At 50.4% G+C, this 18,015-nt stretch overlaps 1 protein-coding gene across 2 annotated transcripts in view; it reads right to left on the bottom strand.

The window, feature by feature from the left end:
* LOC122917438 (stimulated by retinoic acid gene 6 protein-like) overlaps nucleotides 1-14,281 on the bottom strand; it is a 49,471-nt gene extending 35,190 nt beyond the window's left edge. For both annotated transcript variants that reach the window (XM_044265302.1, XM_044265301.1), the window contains exons 1-3: nucleotides 13,982-14,281; nucleotides 2,293-2,368; nucleotides 520-620 (exon numbers count right to left, since the gene is read on the bottom strand). In XM_044265302.1, coding sequence (XP_044121237.1) covers nucleotides 520-620; nucleotides 2,293-2,368; nucleotides 13,982-14,001 — 197 coding nt within the window. In that variant the 5' untranslated portion in view covers nucleotides 14,002-14,281. The remainder of the gene's footprint in view (nucleotides 1-519; nucleotides 621-2,292; nucleotides 2,369-13,981) is intronic.
* Nucleotides 14,282-18,015: the final 3,734 nt, after the last annotated feature.

Genomic DNA, 18,015 nt, shown 5'->3' on the forward strand with positions numbered 1-18,015 from the left:
CACGGTCACTGTGCAGTAACTGTTATCTGCGTTAGCATCACTATTATTATGAATTATTAAAGGGGGATGTGGCAGGGATATGAACGATTAGAGCGTAAAGATAAACGTGATCAGGGGTGAAGAGACTCAGGATGGCAGAGCCAGCAAGGAAAGCAGCCTCGTCCGGGCGGGATCTCCTGGTGTGTGACCGACCCATGGTGCCATCCCAGCACGAATGCTTGCTGCTCCCAGTGACCAATCCAGAGATTGTTTCCTCCTGCTTCCCAAGGCCGCCATGGTGCTGGGTGTGCAAAGGCCTTTCCCACCAGGAGCAGAGCCTCCTTGAAACATCGTAATCACATCTGGGCAGCCCTGGGTGCTGAGACCACACTGGCCTGGAGGCCAATTCTGAACTCCCAGAGCTGGGCAGGGATAGGATAGGGAGGGAAAAGTGGGGTGGAGAGGAGGCAAGGCTGGAACGGAAACGGGGAGCTGTGCTGGCCTTGCAACAGGGTTCCCCAAGCTGTGGCGACCACTCACATGATGATTTCAAAGCGGTTCCCCAGGAGGTGAGAAGTGTCCTCTCTCTGCTTACGGTGCTCTCGTCTTTGGAGAAAGGACAAGATCAAAATGATGAAAAGCTACGGGAAGAGGAGAGGAGAGCGTCAGTGGGAACATTCATCCTCCGCGTGGCCACGGGGCCTTCCCTGAAAGAAAACGTGTGGGTGAGCAGAGGGCAAGGCGGGGAGCTGGCTACATGCACTCTTGAGCTTCCAGAAAGCTCAGTTTTGTACTGAGCTTACCCTTGTGTTGCCCTGAACAGGTTCAAATCCCGTCTCCCCCCACAGACTGACTGGAAGAGAGACCTAACTTCGCTGATTTCCATTTCCTCATCTGTAAAAAGGGGATAAACCCTGTCAGGTTACAAATCCTTCTTTGTTCTTTGTTTGTTTGTTTGTTTTTAACCTGCTGTGGATTCAATCATATTCGCAATTCTTGATATCCCTTGTCTCTCCCCCTTTACAAGAAACCTCTTGAGAACGGTCTACACTTGCTGCCTTCATTTCCTCGCCTCTTGCTTGCTCTTTAACTCCCTAACCTGGCTTCACCCCCATCCATGGAAACACCTCTGGCCAAAGTCAAAAATTACCACCAATCCAATGGAATCTTGATGCCCAAATCTGGCTTGATGTCTCCGCCGTGTTCCATGGTGTTGACCACCTCTTCCTCTTAGAAACACCCTCTTCCCTAGGCTTCCATCAGCTGTGCCTTTCTGGGTGTTCTCCATTACCTCTCAGCCTCCTCTGCTGGATTATTAAAGTGCTCCTCATAACACCTCATAGTTCAGTCCAAGGACCCCTGATTACCAGATCTTCTCACCCACATCCATGCCTTCAATGACCATCAATGCACAGAAGACTCACGTGCTTGACTCTTCAGCCCAGACCTTGTCCACGAGCTCCATAACTGTTCCTCAAACTACAGAGTTGGCATTTCTTTTTGATGTATTGAAAGCGTCTTAAATTCAGTATGTCTTAAAATAGAATTCATGATTTGCTTCCCTGCCCCGTTCTTTCAACCACCATAAACCCTGATCTCTTCTGGTTCTCCTTAACTAGTGAATGGCAGATACTGCCATTCTTTTGGCTGTGCAAGTGATGAAACCCACACCCCCTCAACTCTTCCTCTCCCTAACTTCTCTATTCTATGCATTCCCCAGTCCTACTGTCTTTCCTCCCAAAAGTCTTAATCTGTAACCATCTCCTCTCTGGCCTACCTCTATGTGATTCTTGCAATGTGACCATTTCAAAACAGAAATCTGATCACACCAGCGTCACGCTGGAAACACTCCAGTTACTCCCCACTGCACTGGGAGTGCAGACACCACTCCTTCGCACAGAGCCCCACAGGGCTGCACCAGACCTCCCAGATACCTCCACCTCAGCTCCCCACTCCAGTCACACAAGCCCTCTCAGCTCCCCACACTCCCCGTTTCCCTGTTCCACAGGACCTTTGCACGTGCTCTCCTCCCTGCCTGAGAGGCTCTATACCACATCTCCCAGCAGACTTCACCTATCATCGCTTCCTTAGAAGAGCTTTTTTTTGACTCCCCTAAAAACCAGTGTCTTTGACTCTTTGGCCTTAAAAAAGCTTCTTCTGCCTGTTTTTTTTTTTTTTTTTTGGTGCATAATGCAAAAGAGCTAGTTGAGGAAATTCACCCGAAGTCTCTCTGCTGACCTATTTAGGCTCCTCTGGGAGTCTGTGTATGGGAGTGACCCAGTCTGCTCCAGGCTCTCCCCTGCTTCTACTTACTGATGGGATGAGGGAATAATGGAGGAAGAGCTCCAAGTCCACCGAGCCGACACAGGTGCCATTTAGCTGCCTGGTTCTGAAAAACAGCCCAAACCACGTTCACACCATCAGTCACGGCTGTAGTCACTGACCCATCAGCCTTGAGCATCACTGGCAGAAGCTCGGCTTGTACCCCACTAGGACCATCTGATCTTTTTTAACTTTGCTTCCTCAGGGCCAGCACTGCCCACTGTGATGTGTCTTCCCTATGTGAATTTATCCTCATCCATATTTCTTTCTCCAGCCTGATTATCTACCCAACTGTCCTGCTAACTGGATCTAACTCCTTTTCTCTTTCGTTCCTTTTTTTTGTTGTTGTTAATTAATTTATCTCTTAAGTAGTCTCTATATCCAACATGGGCTCAAACTCATGACCCCAGGGTCAAGGGTCATAGGCTCCACGGACTGAGCCAGCAGTGCTCCTAGCTCCTTCCTTTCTTGATGACACCGTCGGGAACAGAATCAGGCTCTGTGAGGCCCAAGGCTTATCTAATTTGGACATCCTTTTCAAATAAAACTAAGAAATCCTCTTACTTTTTTGTATTTTCAGGAAAACATGCTGCCACATAAACACTTAACAGGGTCCTCCCCCCACCACTCCTGCCGAGCCTTGGCAGGACCTCCCTGTGTGGAAGCTGGAGCTTCATTAACTGGGCAGGAACGCCGCGGGCATCTGGACCAGCGGCTGCGGACCGTGTCCTCCCCAGGCTGCAGGAGCAGGATGCTGGAGCCTCAGGGCTAAAAGATGATAAGGAAGTTCCACGACTTCTCTTGACAGGGACCCTCTCCTTTCCGGACTCCCCATTCTTTGTTCTTGCCGCTCGGATTCCACCCCACCCCTTCCCCCCAGGCACGCTCACGGGCGCCCACAGGTCTGCGCTACCCATGGTGGCATCCGTCTGGCCCTCTCCAGGGTTCCTTCCCTGGCCGGCTCCTGCTTTTCCCTCCAAGGTCTCAGGGAAGAGCACTCCTCAGGGAAACCCGTGAGCGGAGCACCTTTCCCTGTAGTTCTTTAAAACCCCAATGTTCCCCCAGGTACATGTAACCACACGTCTGAAAGATCCTAGAAGTGGTGGGGAAGGTGCGGGAACCCAGGTCACCAGAAACATGATAGAACCCTAAAGGTCACACTTCTGCTTTCAGGAGGGTACACGGAATACATACGCCAGCTTCCCCATCCCATACAAAACCTCAAAGTGACAAAGATGTCATTAAAAAAAAAAAATCAGCTCAGGTCATGATCTCAGGGTCCTGGGATTGGGTCCCACATCGGGCTCTCTGCTCAGCAGGGAGCCTGCTTTCCCCCTCTTTCTCTGCCTGCCTCTCTGCCTACTTGTGATCTCCCTCTGTCAAATAAATAAATAAATAAATAAATAAATAAATAAATAACAAATCAGAGAAAGTAAACAAAGAAAAGAGATATTTGAAAGCAAGAAGGGGATCTAAAAAAAAATAAACAAACAAAAAAAAACAGAGATATTTGAAAGCAAGAAGGGGATCTATCAGGGACAGAAACTATGAGAAGACCCTGAATGATACAGAGCAATTAGGATTACAGCAAAGAGGGGAGCCTGGGTGGCTTAGTCAGTTAAGCATCTGCCTTTGGCTCAGGTCATGACCCGGGGGTCCGGGGATGGAGCCCCATGAGCCCCACATCTGGACTCCCTGCCTTCTCCCTCTGCCTCTGCCACTCCCCCAGCTTGTGCTGTCGCTCACTCGCTCTGTCAAATAAATAACAGCAAAGAGAAAAGGCATGAGTCGACAATGCCACACACACACAGGGCTCTACACCCACAGTGCAAGAGGGGAAGCAGGGCGGGGTTGCCAACAGTCCACTGAATGATGAACTGGGGTCTTGCAGAGTCCCAGGGGTCCTCCCACCTCCGCTGACCCGCCACGGGCAGTGGGGGTTGTCCCCAGGAGTGGTGCATATGGGTCACAGAGAGAGAAAGACGGGTCGTGCTCTGGATCACAGGTGGTCTGCGAGGGACCAGGAGCTTCACCTTCCAGATGGCCAGCCCCAGAGGCACCCCGCCTAGCGGTGTCTCACCCTCTAGCCCGCCGCCCTGACGGCAGCCTCAGGACAAGCCACCTTCCAGAAAGCGGGCACCCCAGTGGCCACTCAGTCACAAAGATGAGCACACAGTCGAGGGCCATCAAACATCTGAGGAAAGATTACAGCATAAAAAGGAGCTAAAAATTGAAGAAGGGGCAAGACAGAACCTCTCTGAAGTCATTACTATAGGAAATTTTTCACAAGAAGCATAAATCCAAGGAAGAAGAAGGGCACAAGGAGCAACAACAGGCAAAAAAAACCAGCAAAATTTACTGTTAACCCCGAGCACAGGATTTTAAGAAAATATACATTTAAATAAATACATAAACATATAAATATATATGACATAAATGAAGATAAATTTATCTATCTAGCTATATCTAGAGAGATATATCTTTATATATAGATAACATTCTTAGAAACAAAAGGACACAAAAGACCCTCTGGAAAGAAAAGTGGAAGAAATTCTCAAGAAATAAGAAAGAGGATTCTAGGAAGAAGGAGAAGGGTTTAAAAGCAACAACTAACAGAAAATGAGTAAAATACATGGTTAAATATCAGGGTGCCTGGTTGGCTCAGTTGGTTAAGTGTCCAACTCTTGACTTTGGCTCAGGTCATGATCTTGGGGTTGCAGGATCGAGCCCCATGTCCAGCTCTGTGCTTGGCATAGTCAGCTGGAGATCATCTCCCTCGCCCTCTCCCTCTGCTGTGCCGCTCCCCACCAACTCATGCTTTCTTTAAATAAATATCTCGGTGAGTAGTTATTGTGACACATAATGTGTGAAATGCCAAATTGGAGGTAAAATACCAGGTGATATCCTGCAGGGGGGAGGGGTGGGGTGGGAACAGGTGTGGACCCAGAGGGGAGAAAGGCACCTTCTATTCTCCTGCTTGGCAGGATGATGAAGAAAACGGTTTTCTCTTTCTGGGCAGTATAAGAAAAAAGTAGTTCTAAGTAAGTATGTTACAAATCCCATAGGTAACTGCTAGAAGAATACGATTATAGTGTAAACCCGTATATTAAAAAGTATCTACGGAAGAAAGAAAATTCAATCGTTCCAACCAACTACAGGAAGAGAAAAAAACAAAATCAAGATTAGAAGAGAAACGCCACAAGAACAAAAATGTCCAGAGTACAGTAAGCCACCAACAAGGAAGATAGAAATATGCAGAATTCTTAAGATTCCAGCTAGTAAAAAAAAGTAGAAATTAAGATAAAATGCTATCTTATCTATTAAATTGGGAATTATTGAAGATATTCCCCAATATTACTAAAGGTTAAAGCAAGTTAGTGTCCATTTGCTGGTAGTAAGAGGGTTTTTTTTTTTAAGATTTTATTTATTTATTTGACAGAGATCACAAGTTGGCAGAGAGTCAGGCAGAGAGAGAGGAGGAAGTAGGCTCCCTGCTGAGCAGAGAGCCCGATGTGGGGCTCGATCCCAGAACCCTGGGATCATGACCTGAGCCAAAGGCAGAGGCTTTAACCCACTGAGCCACCCAGGTGCCCCTGGTAGTAAGAGGTTTAACTAGTATAACCATTCGATGGACTAGTTTTGCAATGTATACACCAAGAACCTTCCAGATACAGCAATCCCACTTCCAGGAATTCTACTTCTGAAAAATATAAGCTAAGGAAATACTCAGAAAGGTGCCTACAGATATGCTCAGACTCTCTCTCTCTCTCTATCCTCACTGTGTCACTCTCTCATGCATGCATGTATATAACATTTGAAATGTAATATATGCTCATTGTAAAACACTCAAAATATGTATAAATGTATAAATGTATAAAGTAGTAAATAAAAGTCCTTTCTTCTTCAATAACTATGTGTGTTTACAACATCTATAGTGTTAAGCAAAATGTTAAGCAAAAATTGGGTCTAACTAAACTCGATTTTTTCATTTAATCAAGGAAAGAAAATGCATTTACTTAGGAAAGGAAATATCTCATGTCAGTACATACAGAACCATCACACTTTTCCAGACGGGTGACCTCCCACACAGATGCACCAGCAGGTCTGTCTCATGCTCAAGGGGCTGAGCCAAGAGCTGGTCTGGCAGCAGCTGGTAACAGGTGAGCTCATAACGGGTCCACAGCCCCGGAGTCTGGCCCCCTGGGTCACACTTCCTCTCTGGCAGCCACTGCCATGAACATACAAAGCCTACCACAGGCAACCCAAGCTCGAAAGCCACGGAGACCCCTTCCTGGCAGATCCCGGTGGGGCAGGTGTGCTGAAGGGTGAACATCTACAGGGTAGCGGCAAGCAACAGCCCTAAATGTAGAAGACCCGCCCTCCCTGGGTGATGCCTTCTTCTGGCATCTGAACCTGTTCTTCCAGAATTCAAAAACTCTTATCCTATTCATCTTAGAAATAGTTTCCGTCAATTGATGAACAAGTGACGTTCTGACCGAGCCCTTGTCTTCATTGTTTCACATTTGTCTTACTCATTAATGCAAATAAAATGATCAAATAACAATTACATCGAAACTATGCTCATTCATCAATTGCAGGTTGGCTACAATAAGAGTTCAGCAAAAATCAATGAAAGCATTCCATGAGAATTAACTGGCTGTATGGACTCTATAATAAAGAGCGTTGTGTATTTCATTATGTACAAGTTGTGTGATACATGCTAGGTAGGTACAATCTATGTCAAGCACATATATTTTTTCCAGGGAGTCAGCTGTTGCACACCTCTGGCCCACCCCTGGGCAGAGGTGGCCCTAGCTCTAGGCATGGGCAAGAATAATGAGGATGTCCAATGCTGGAAACGGATGTCGATATAAATTGTGCTTTGGGAGAAAGAGAAGTTTAGAGGAAAGAACACAAGAGGGGGCCAGCGCCCCAACCTAACCTCTTCTCCCAAGCTCTGCCAAAGGAGGAGATTGGAGCAGTTCAGTGTTTTTAGGTTTTTGGATTACAAGTCATAGTTGTGGTCAAGTACACACTGTTGCCATGAGCCAGTTCACATGTGTGTGTATGCGTGTAACCACAGGCAAAACTAATTTTCACAACACAATACCCTTCCTATGCACTGTGTCCTCTCAGATTTTTCTTTTTTTTTTTTTTAAGATTTTTTTTTATTTATTTGTTTGACAGAGATCACAGGTAGGCAGAGAGAGAGAGAGAGGAGGAAGCATGTTCCCTGCTAAGCAGAGAGTCCGATGTGGGGTTTGATCCCAGGACCCTGGGACCATGACCTGAGCCGAAGGCAGAGGCTTTAACCCACTGAGCCACCCAGGCGCCCCTCCTCTCGGATTTTTAATCTGATTCAATTCTCTTCATTTTGTTCTGGCCGGTTCCATTTTGTAAGAGGCTGGTCATAACCACTTAATTAACTTTACAGTTCACTAACGGATCTCAGTCAGCTGCTTGGAAAAAAACCCTGATTAGGAGGTGATCGGGAGGGCAGGGGCCCCCCACCCCTGAAGGTGTCTGACTCACGGTACCTTTGGCAAGTATCTGTCCTTGCACCAAGGGGTTCCCAAACACCAGGCCTTGCTCCGATGTGTCACAGCAGGTGAGATCATCTGGAAACTCTTTAGTCCCGGCCCTTATCAGCCTGCCCTTCTGGACGCTGCACCAGCCTCCTCACCCTGGCTTGTCTCCCTGGTGCCAGAGTCCATCCCTCGGCGCTCCCCTGGGAAGGACTCCCCCCAGCTCCTCAGCCACATGGCTCCCTGGCCCTCATCACCTCCTGTCCCAGGTGCTTTCTTCAGGCCTGAGCTCTGACTCTTTGTCTGGGCTTTTCCAAAGCAAGAAACGTTTACTCGGCTTTAAATTCCAACCATCTCCCATCCCATCCCTGCCCTGCCCCTAGCTTCTGACTTGGGACAAACCAAATAAGGTGCTGAATGAATGAATGAAAAAGGAAAGAAGGGAAGGGGAGAGAGGGAGAATAAGAAACACACAGCACTGGGTGTGGTGGCCTTGCCTGTGTCATTGCAGTGCCCTGTCCACCCGTGAGGGAAAATGTTCTCATCTACCCAGCCATGGAATCACAGACTCCTGCCCAGTCACCAGAAAGCTCTGGAATCCATCCCTCTTGGATGCCTGAATGCCTTCTAGGACCCTCCCCACCACACCCATACCTAGAAGTGAAGATGTTTCATTTGGGCACTTCTAGGCATGGGCATTGTCTCCCCCACAAAGCCAACCCTTCCTTCTTACTGAGTCAGCGGGGTCTGGAGGGAATGGAAGCCAGACAGACCTGAGAGCCAGCCCAGCCCCACCACTCAGCATCTGTGCGACCGTGGGTGAGCCATGCCTTCTCTGGGCCTTCTGCTCCTCCTTCCAGGCTGCCCAACGACTAGACACAGTGAGAGTCAAGTGCCCACCTCACACTCAATGAGAACTGATGTTCTTTTCCATCCTGTTCCAGCTTTTGCACAGCTCTGACCAAAAAAAGGGGTTTTCCTGCTGCTGGGCAGAAAAGGTACTCTTGCTGGCTGTGTTTTCACCTCCTCAGGCCAGAGCCTGTCTGCTCCTCTGTCCTTGGAGGGTGTGCAATCTGCCCTTCTCAATCCACTGCATGGCACAGCCTGGCACCCCCGCCTCTTGCTCAGCAGAGGGGTATCAGGGACCCCACTGCCCTTGGCCCCATGACTATGCAGTGGACTGAAGTCCTTCACCTGGTTAACCAGTAGCCACAGTGGCCGCCTACACTTGGCCCAACGACCCGCCTCCATGCTGTCCAGAAGAGCCCACTGCCCTCCAGAGCTGCTGGCTCCTGAGACCCGCATGTAGAGAACTGGCCAGAACGACTGCTTCGAGGCCACCCGGCTCTGCTGCTAAGTGCCGTGTGGCTCCTCGGGTCTCAGTCTGGTCACTCAGATTGGTGAACTGAGAAGGCTGAACTGCTTGGGGCACAGCCCACTGCTGGGAAGTGTCTCTTCCTGGGTCTGCATCCCCACTGGATGGGGAGCTCCCCAGGGGCTGAGACCCTTCTCATCCATCTCTATGAGTCTGGCTCCTGGCCCAGCACGTGGCCCCAGTAGGTGCTCACTACTATTCCCTTAAGTGGGTGAAGAGACGGCCAGCATCTCCCCTGGGGCCCACTGTGCACCAAGCTACGCTTTAGGAGCTGTACATTTCTTAGTGAACTCCATGCCCGTGACAGTCCTGTGACAGAGGCACTATTATCACTCCATTTCACAGATGAGAAAACAGAGGCATCGAAAGGTCAGGAAGCTTGTCCAAGCCTCTCTAGCTAGTAAGAGGAGGAGACGGCAGGACTCGAGCCCTGCCAGTGTGGACCGTCACATAAGAACTTTCTGATACATTCTAGGACTCTTCAATGTCATATTCTGCGCCTGTGGCCACGGCAGGCCGAACGTTCTCGGAGGAAGACCAGAGACGCACGGGGGCTGTGAAGGGTTGACCTTGTGTTCCAGGCCATCTGCGCATAGCTTTAAGAGTTCCATGAGAGGAGGCAAACTCCCTTCACACTTGACATGCATGACGAAATGACAGGCTGTCTGGAAGTGGGGAACATGCGGGGGTGCCCACAAAACCAGACTGGCCATGGGACTCGGTGATGGGAATACGTGGGTTCGATAGACTATTCCCTCCTCTTCTGCATAAATGGTATACTTCCAATTTTAAAACTTTAAATTGTTGAAAAACAAAATAAAATTAAGTCCATGACTATCATGAAACCCACCCAGGTGGCCACCTTGCAGACGATCTCTTGTTTTTTCCCCAGCCCTGCTGCCCACTTCAGGCCCTCTTCTGACAGCCTTTCCAGAAAGTTCTATGTGTCTTCTGTTTCTCTCTTACTGCCTATTGTCTCTGTCACTTTCTTTGACTCTCTGATAATCAGGGGAAAGCTGTATCATGAAAGATATCTACACACCCTGTTCTTATTCCATTTTCCCCCCAGGGCTTCTGTCTCCTCTGTGTCCAAAATCCCAATTCCTTTTTTTTTTTTTTTTTTTTTTTAGCCTTGACTACTCCCATCCATTTTGACTTTGCTGTACAGTTAGAAATGGTCAGCTCTGGGTCGGTAACATCCTTTAGAGGGTGTGTAATGGAGTGTTTTCAAGCTCATGTGGGACCTCAGATCTGTCTGGAGGGAAGAGTCTGGGATTTGGACTCAAACAATCTTGAAACCTGGGGTCAATCATTTCTCCTCCTGCAGCCTTGGCTGCATGTCTGTGGAATGGGTGGGATGCCAGCACCCGCCTAGATCAGGGATGCCTGGATAGCTCAGTTGGTCAAGCGACTGCTTTCGGCTCAGGTCATCATCCTGGAGTCCCAGGATCGAGTCCCCGCATTGGGCTCCCTGCTCAGTGGGGAGGTCTGCTGACCTTATGCTCTCTCTCTCTCTCTCTCTCATTCTATCTCTCAAATGGAGGAATAAAATCTTTAAAAAAAAAAAAAAAAAAAGGCGGGGGGAGAAAGAATGGGTCTGGATGGTGCATTGCTAACTGAGGCCCGTGTCGCCCTTCCCTACAGCTGCCTACCCCAGATGCGGTTCCCTGAGCTGCAGGTGGATTCCAAGCAGCAGCCTGGCCCCCAGGGGGCCCTAGGGCACTCCCCTGGGCTGGCACCAGCATTATCGAGAGCCACAGGAGAACCTTGTACCAATGAGCTGGACATCCTGGGTGTGTGTCCAGGCTCTACCAGTGTCTCAGAGAGACAGAAGCAGCAGCTCGGCCAGGTGGGGAACGGAGCTCTCTGCCTGGGGCCCAAAACTGCGGTATCTTTGCCAGCGCCGAGCTAAGGATGCCGTAGGATAGCACGGGACTGCATAGCTCACACGGTGCCCTCACTCCCGAGGTCTCGCTGCGTCCCTAGCGAGGTTCAGAGAGAGGCTGTCATTTATCCACAGGGGACTCTGACACAGGCACGAACTTTAAGCTCTGAGGATCAGAGATGAGGTGTTAATAGGCCTTTTGTGTCTTTGTTCCATTTTCTCCCCCTCCACGTGTCTAGGTCTTTATTCTCTTTATTCTCCTCTGCTCTTACCTCACCCATCGCTTCGAGCTTTCTGCACAGCTCGGAATGGTCAGCCTGGTGGGTATCTAAGGGGGTATTCTCACCCATGTCTGAAAAGTTCAGAGAGGGTTACCACAAAAAAAAAAAAAAATCAGTGAATAAAGAAGGCAGAAGCCCATTTTTCTACCGCTACCATTCCTAACTGTCCAATAAGGCAATGTTCATTTTCACTTCTTCTCACTTAATAAAATAACAATAATAACAGGTGCTGTTTGTTGAAGGTTTATCGTGTGCTAGACACCGGGCTACATTCTTTTAAGTTATCAGCTCCCTGAATCTCTCACAACCTGTGGAGCGTGGACTCTTATTCCCACTTCATGGGTGGGAAAACTGAGGCTTTAGAGAGAGGAAGTAAATGACCACAGGCCCTCAGCTAGTGGCAGAGCTGGCATGTGAACCCTTCTTCTATTTTCTAAACAGGAAACCAACTCACACATTAAAATTATAGTAAGGGGGTGCCTGGGTGGTTCCGTCGGTTAAGCGTCTGCCTTCAGCTCAGGTGGTGACCCCAAGGTCCTGGGATCGAGCCCCGCATCAGGCTCCCTGCTCAGTGGACAGCCTGCTTCCTCCTCTGCCTGCCGCTCCCCCGCTTGTGCTCTCCCTCTCTCTCTCACAAATAAATAAATAAAATCTTTAAAATCACACTAAGACATTGATAATGGCTCCATGTTGGGGGTCCTCAGAGACGACAGTGACCCCTACTCTTCACCGGCCAGACAGATCTGAGCAACACACTCAGGCCTGAGCCCTGCCCTGTGAGAAGGGCCTGACAAGACAGCTTGGGTCCAGGCGATGACCACGATAAAGAGGAGGTCCTGAGAGGGGCCCCTGAAGGCCATGGGGTCGGTCACATCCTCTAGGTGCAGGACACACTTATTCTGAGTTAACACCATACGGCCAATTGCCTGCCTCCTGGTCCTCTCATTTTGGATGTGCCACGGGACTCCAGTCCAGCGTGTCCCCACTGGACACCCCTGCCAATCTACTTCTCTTCGGGCTTCCTCATGTCAGGAATGGCATTGCCGTCCCCTCATCCGGCCAAGCCAGACACCCAGAGGCACATTCTCCAATTCACCCCCCAGATCCAGCCCAGTCAGGGGCACTCTCCGATCCCTGCTGAATCCAGATATGTCTCTGTCCCCCCAGCCCCTGCCACAGTCTAGGCTACCCTCACTGTCACCTGGATTGAGGGTGGACTTCCCGCCCTGTCTCACCCCTCTTGGTCTGACCCTTCATCCGTCCTCTACCCTGTGACCAGAGGGACCTCCCTGAAGTCCTCACCCAACCCCACTCCCCTGCTCCCTCTCAGCCCACAGACTCCAGCTGGAGAGAAGAGGAAGTGATGAGCGCCCTCCGGCTTCCTGGTTCCTGTCCCCCAGCACTCAGCTGACTCCCCTCTCTGTCCACCTGTCCTCCAGGACCGCCTCTGCTCTGTATCCTGTCCCATGTCCTTCTCCACCCCTGCCCTCTCTGTTCCCGATGCTGGGGCTCCAGGGACAGCTACATCCCGCTTTTCCAAAGTTCATGTTACGCCACTTCCCTTCTACAGAAGCCCTATGTTAGTCCCTATTTGCATTAACCAAAAGAAATCCACAGGTGATTTTCCCCTTTATGAAAAAAAAGTCAAAGTGAAAACAGTGTCCTGGGTTTGTTTCACAACAAGCCAGTAGAGAAGCAGCAGGGACCCTGGGAGGGAGGGGGCTGTCGCCATGCTCCTTCCCCTGGAGACACATTTCCATCAAGCCTCCAGAGCTTCGAACGGGGTGAGCGCTGGTGCTTTATCTCCACTTAGTTTGTGCATCTGTTAGCAAAATGTGTCTGAGGGTAACAGAAAAGCCTGAGAGGTTATTTTTGGGTCTGGGAACACTCAAAAGTTTCTCCGCATAATGGCTTTCCAGCATTCTGGCTTCTGAAAAGTTTCGTGGCAGACAGCGGGGAAACCTGTTATCTGCTTTCCCAAGTTGACCCCTGGCATGTCTGTCTGTCCACAGCTCCTCTTCTGCCTCTCACCCTCCACGACAGCCCCCTGACAACCTAACCAGACACACTAGGACACCAGAAAGTAACAGTTCTACTTTCTGTCATGCTTTGGACTCATCTTTTCAGTTCTTAGATCATTTGAGATTAAATATTTAAGTTCCAATGTTTGAGCAAGAATTTTAATTGCTGGCATCTGGACCGGATTGTCAGATCTCAAAGTCCTTTCACAGTCTCTCCTCCTGTAATCTTCCCTAAGCTGGGGGTTGGGGGGGTCAGAGTTATTACATCTGATTTATAAGGGAGGAAACTGAGGCACTCAGATTTTCTAGAAACTACAGAGCCAGGGCTCCGACTCAGCTCCTCCAACACCACACCATACCATACAATGGGCTCTTCCCATTCTGCTCTGGCTCCGAACTGAAGATAAACAGAAATCTGTTCATTCACCCAGGAACCCATCCATGGTTCCTGTCTGCGTGCCAGCCCTACCGGCAAGTCGGCTAACCCGATGCCCTTCCGCCAGCTTCCATGCGTCGCCGGCATCAGAGAAGACAGTTGCCAACGATGTTTGTTTGTTTAGCAGCTTGTCTTCAGTCTGACTCTCATAACTCACCTCAAGTTTGGGGAAAGCATCTCGACGGGGGAACGGTGCCCGCGGCCCCCGTGGGCAGTCTGCCTCTCTGGACGGTGCTGCGGGCTTCTCCGGCCTCTTAGTTATGGACGGCTTCTGAGAGTCTGGTGTCCTGCCCAGTTCTCTTCACAGCACCCAAAAACCACAGAGAAAAGGCAAACATCCAGTCAAATATTTACCAGGGAAACGAAAGCAGGCAGGTGGCCTTCTTCCTTGTTTCAGACGACAACTATTTTTCTGCTCTTCTTCCCGTTCTCCTGCTTTCTCATTTGAAAAGCGGGAGCTGCTTCCTCTTTCCTCTCTCCTGGACAGCTGTTATCTCTATTAGCCTGCTGGGGTGGGCAGGGGGGCCCCCCTGAGCTATCAGAACTTTGCCCGGTAGCTAAGGCCTCTTTAGCTAGCTGTAAACATTATTACAGGCAATAAAGTAGGATGCTGCCTCAAGGCAATAAACTAGGAAACTAAGACCACTGGCTTCAAGATTCTTTTTGGAAGAGGACACCCGTGCCGGGACAAGAGGATGGAGAAAAGTTCAAAACCGAACCCCACCCATGCAGCAGAACCGGATAGCCGTGCACTGGGATTCCTGACCCCTTTCCATAAAGTGAGGTCGGAAGGACCGGCCTATCCAGAGCCACAGTCCCCAGGCTCTGGCCTCCAGGAACAGACACGGGGCCAAGGCTCAGCAATGAACGAAAGAGATGACGGGGGTTAATTCTGGGCTGAGAGAGTTAAAGATGCTTTCTCCATCCGCTGGCTTAGGACCCTAAAGACCCTAAAGAAGACCCTAAAGAAAGGGGATGGGAGGAGCCTGGGTCCCTGGATCACTCCGTAGGGGAACCTGTTCTCTGCACCAACTGTGCTTTCACACACTGGTTCATGAGCAAGAAATAAAATTCTACCATCCTAAGCCAGGGAAGCACAGGCCTCTTTGTCACAGCAAACGTAGCCCTAGGGGACACCGCACAGAACATGAAGGCCCAGGTCCTTATGTTAAGGGTAGGAAAACTAACGTTTAAGAAAGGGACGTGTACTCACAGGACTGGCCAAGCCTCAGAAATCCAAGGCTCACGGAGCGGTGTCAGGGCCCCAGCCGCCATGCTGGTGTGACAGGACTGCCCCAGGGCACCACTGATGGGACCCAATGCCCGGCCCATGACTGCCAGTCCTCAATGATGTCCACCCAGTATCTGGGATGGACACTGTGTTTGGGGAGGTGGACGGGTGTGTCTCGGGAGTCTGGCCTCAAGACACAGAGAAAGAGCTGGGCGCCCATCAGAGGGACCGAGAACAGGTAACAGAGAGACAGACAGACAGACGCACAGGCCTAAGGAGTGGTGGGGTCCTGATCAGGCCCAAGCGCACCTCTCTTGAAGCTGAGAACGAGTGACAATTTCCCAGTTGCCACCGTGGCCATGGATTCCAAATGGTCTTCCAAGCTGAATGGGAACGAGACCCCTGGATCCCCATCTGTCAGGTCGCCGCCCCTCCAGCAGGCCAGTGCGGCCCCTCGCTCCCCTCCCTTGCTCTCACTCCATTCCCTCTGCTGCCAGGCCCTTCTCACGCACCCCTTCACCTGTGTGGCGGGGCGCTCACCTCACAACGGTGCAGCCCCCACAAGGAAGGGGCCGGGACCCCTGCATCAACCCTGGAGGCAGACAGAGAGCCGCTGCCTGAGGCTTTGCAGAGACAAGAAATAAAGGCCTCTTGCGTCCGGGTCACACACACTGCAGGGTCCGCTTGCTACAGCCACTGGTCCTTACCCTCATGGCCCCACCACTGCATGGACCACCCCCAGCTCCCGAGTGCCAGCCCCGCAGCACAGCTCACCCTCTCCTGCCCCCACGTTCCAGGCTTTCCAGGCAGTTGCTTCAACTTCTCTTCTGGCCTGCTCCCTGCTGGTTTCCCGCGCACATGACATTCTTCCTGAGCTGTAATCCATCCCGAAAAATGACCTCTCCTGCTCCTCTGGGTCTTCAAGGAGCGAGGAACAGAGATGCACGCCAGGTGCCCGGGGCTAACGGGCTTTCCCATCACTCCCCCGCAGGGGCTGGGGCCCAACCTGGGAAGGCACCGGAAACTCAAGCCCCTCTTGGGAATGATTCTCCACCCCTGAGGGCTCTCTCGTTCTCTGGTCTCTCTCCCTTCAGGTATGTCTTGCTTCAGGCTCTCTATGGGGCCGTCCCTTTGCTTTTTTATAGTTTCTGCTCTCTCGTGGCTTCAACTTATCGCTGACCTGACAAGTATCCTTTCAACTTCTACCCCCACAGTTCACCCCCTCTGTTGTAGGGTTCCCTCAGATCTAACTGCTAACAGAAAGGCTCTGTCCCGGTTTATCTCTACCCCCGCGTAGGTCATAGGTCAGTCTTCATTCTTCTGTCTTGGGCTCATACAGCCCTTGTCTTACTTTGCGAGGGCTGCCGTAACAAACACCACCCACGGCGGGGACTTAACAACAGAAATTTATTCTTTCACAGTTCTGGAAGCTGGAAGTCCAAGGCCAAGGTGTCTGCAGGGTTGGTTTCTATGGAGGCCTCTCCCTTTGGCTTGCAGAGCTCTGTCTCCTCACTGCCCTCCAACCCCCCGCTGTGTCCTGTCCACTGGGCATGAGCATCCCTGATGTCTCTCTCTCTCTCTGTGTGTGTGTGTGTGTGTGTGTGTGTGTCCTAATCTCCCCTCCTTAGGAGGACACAAATCAGTTGGGATTGGATCCCATCCTGATGGCCTTATTCTAACTTAACTATTTCTTTAGAAGGTCCATCTCCAAATACGGTCACAGTCTAAAATACCGGGGATTATGGCTTCAACCTATGAGTTTGTGTGGGGACAAAATTCAGTCCCTAACACCCCTGGGCTAATCAGCTCCAGGGGAGCAGGAGAGGGTCCCACAGGCAGCGAACAGACACCCCACCTGACAGATTCAGGCCATTCATGTCTGATCCCTTTACTCCTACAATGAACACCCTGTCTCCGTCCTGCTTGTCACCAGCATCTTGTTCAGTAAGTCCTACCTCGGGCATAATGTCTCCAGGCCACTACGGTGTAATCTTGTTTCTCCAGGTGTGGCCAGCACCCCTCTTATGGCACATACAAGCCTTTATTTGCTACATGACCCCTATGAATAGATAAGCAGTCTGGGGCAGTGGTTCAGAGTGTGGACTAGCTGTCTAACTTGACCAGGTCACTGCTACCCTCTCGGATCTTCGGTTTAATCTGAGAAAAGATCTACGTGCTGCACACTCGTAGGATGAAATGAGCTAACACACGTGAGAGGGTGCCCAACACACAGGAAGCACTCGACGAATGTTAGCCCTTCCCAGGCCCCACTTCCTGCCGGGTACCGACTGAGCAGAGAGTCACATCCGAGTTCCTCGTGTCCAAGTCTTCCTCGTGTCCAGCTCCCCTCATAGATCACGGCGACTTGGAAGTCACAACTAGGTTTAGTTCAACACCATGTCTGGAATAGAGGGGAGGTTTTGTAAATGCTTATTCTCAAAACTGAAAATAATGAAAGGAAAATGAAAAAGAGACATAGGAGGGTCAGGTCCAATGTAACTGTTACTGGCTGTCTGGAAACAAACAATCACTGTAAGTGTGTTTCCTCTAAAAACGGACCCTCTCCTTCCCTGGAAGAAGCAGTTCTTGGTGCATCCCTGTCACACGGTTCAGAGAAAACACCTTCGAAGCTCTTCTCCCTCCAGACACGTGGAGATGCTCTCTCTTCCGGGAGCTCCCAGCTGCCAAGGGCTTCCTGGCTCCATTGCTCAGGCTTCAAACTGCTGTTAAATTCTTGGATTATAATCGTGGTTTCCCTCAATTCTACAATTCCTCTCTTCACATAAGGTAAGGGCATTACTGAATTGCCACCCACTGCCCTGGAGAGGCTGGGAAGGCAGCCACTTTAGAGTGGGAGAAAAGTTAAAGCGCTTGACCTAAAATGCTCGAGTTTGGCAAAATTTCATCCACAGTAATAAGGACCCGTTTCTGAGGGGCTATGATGCTCCAGAAGTGGCCCC

Source organism: Neovison vison, chromosome 9, assembly GCF_020171115.1.
Source record: "Neovison vison isolate M4711 chromosome 9, ASM_NN_V1, whole genome shotgun sequence".
NCBI classification, from domain to species: domain Eukaryota; kingdom Metazoa; phylum Chordata; class Mammalia; order Carnivora; family Mustelidae; genus Neogale; species Neogale vison.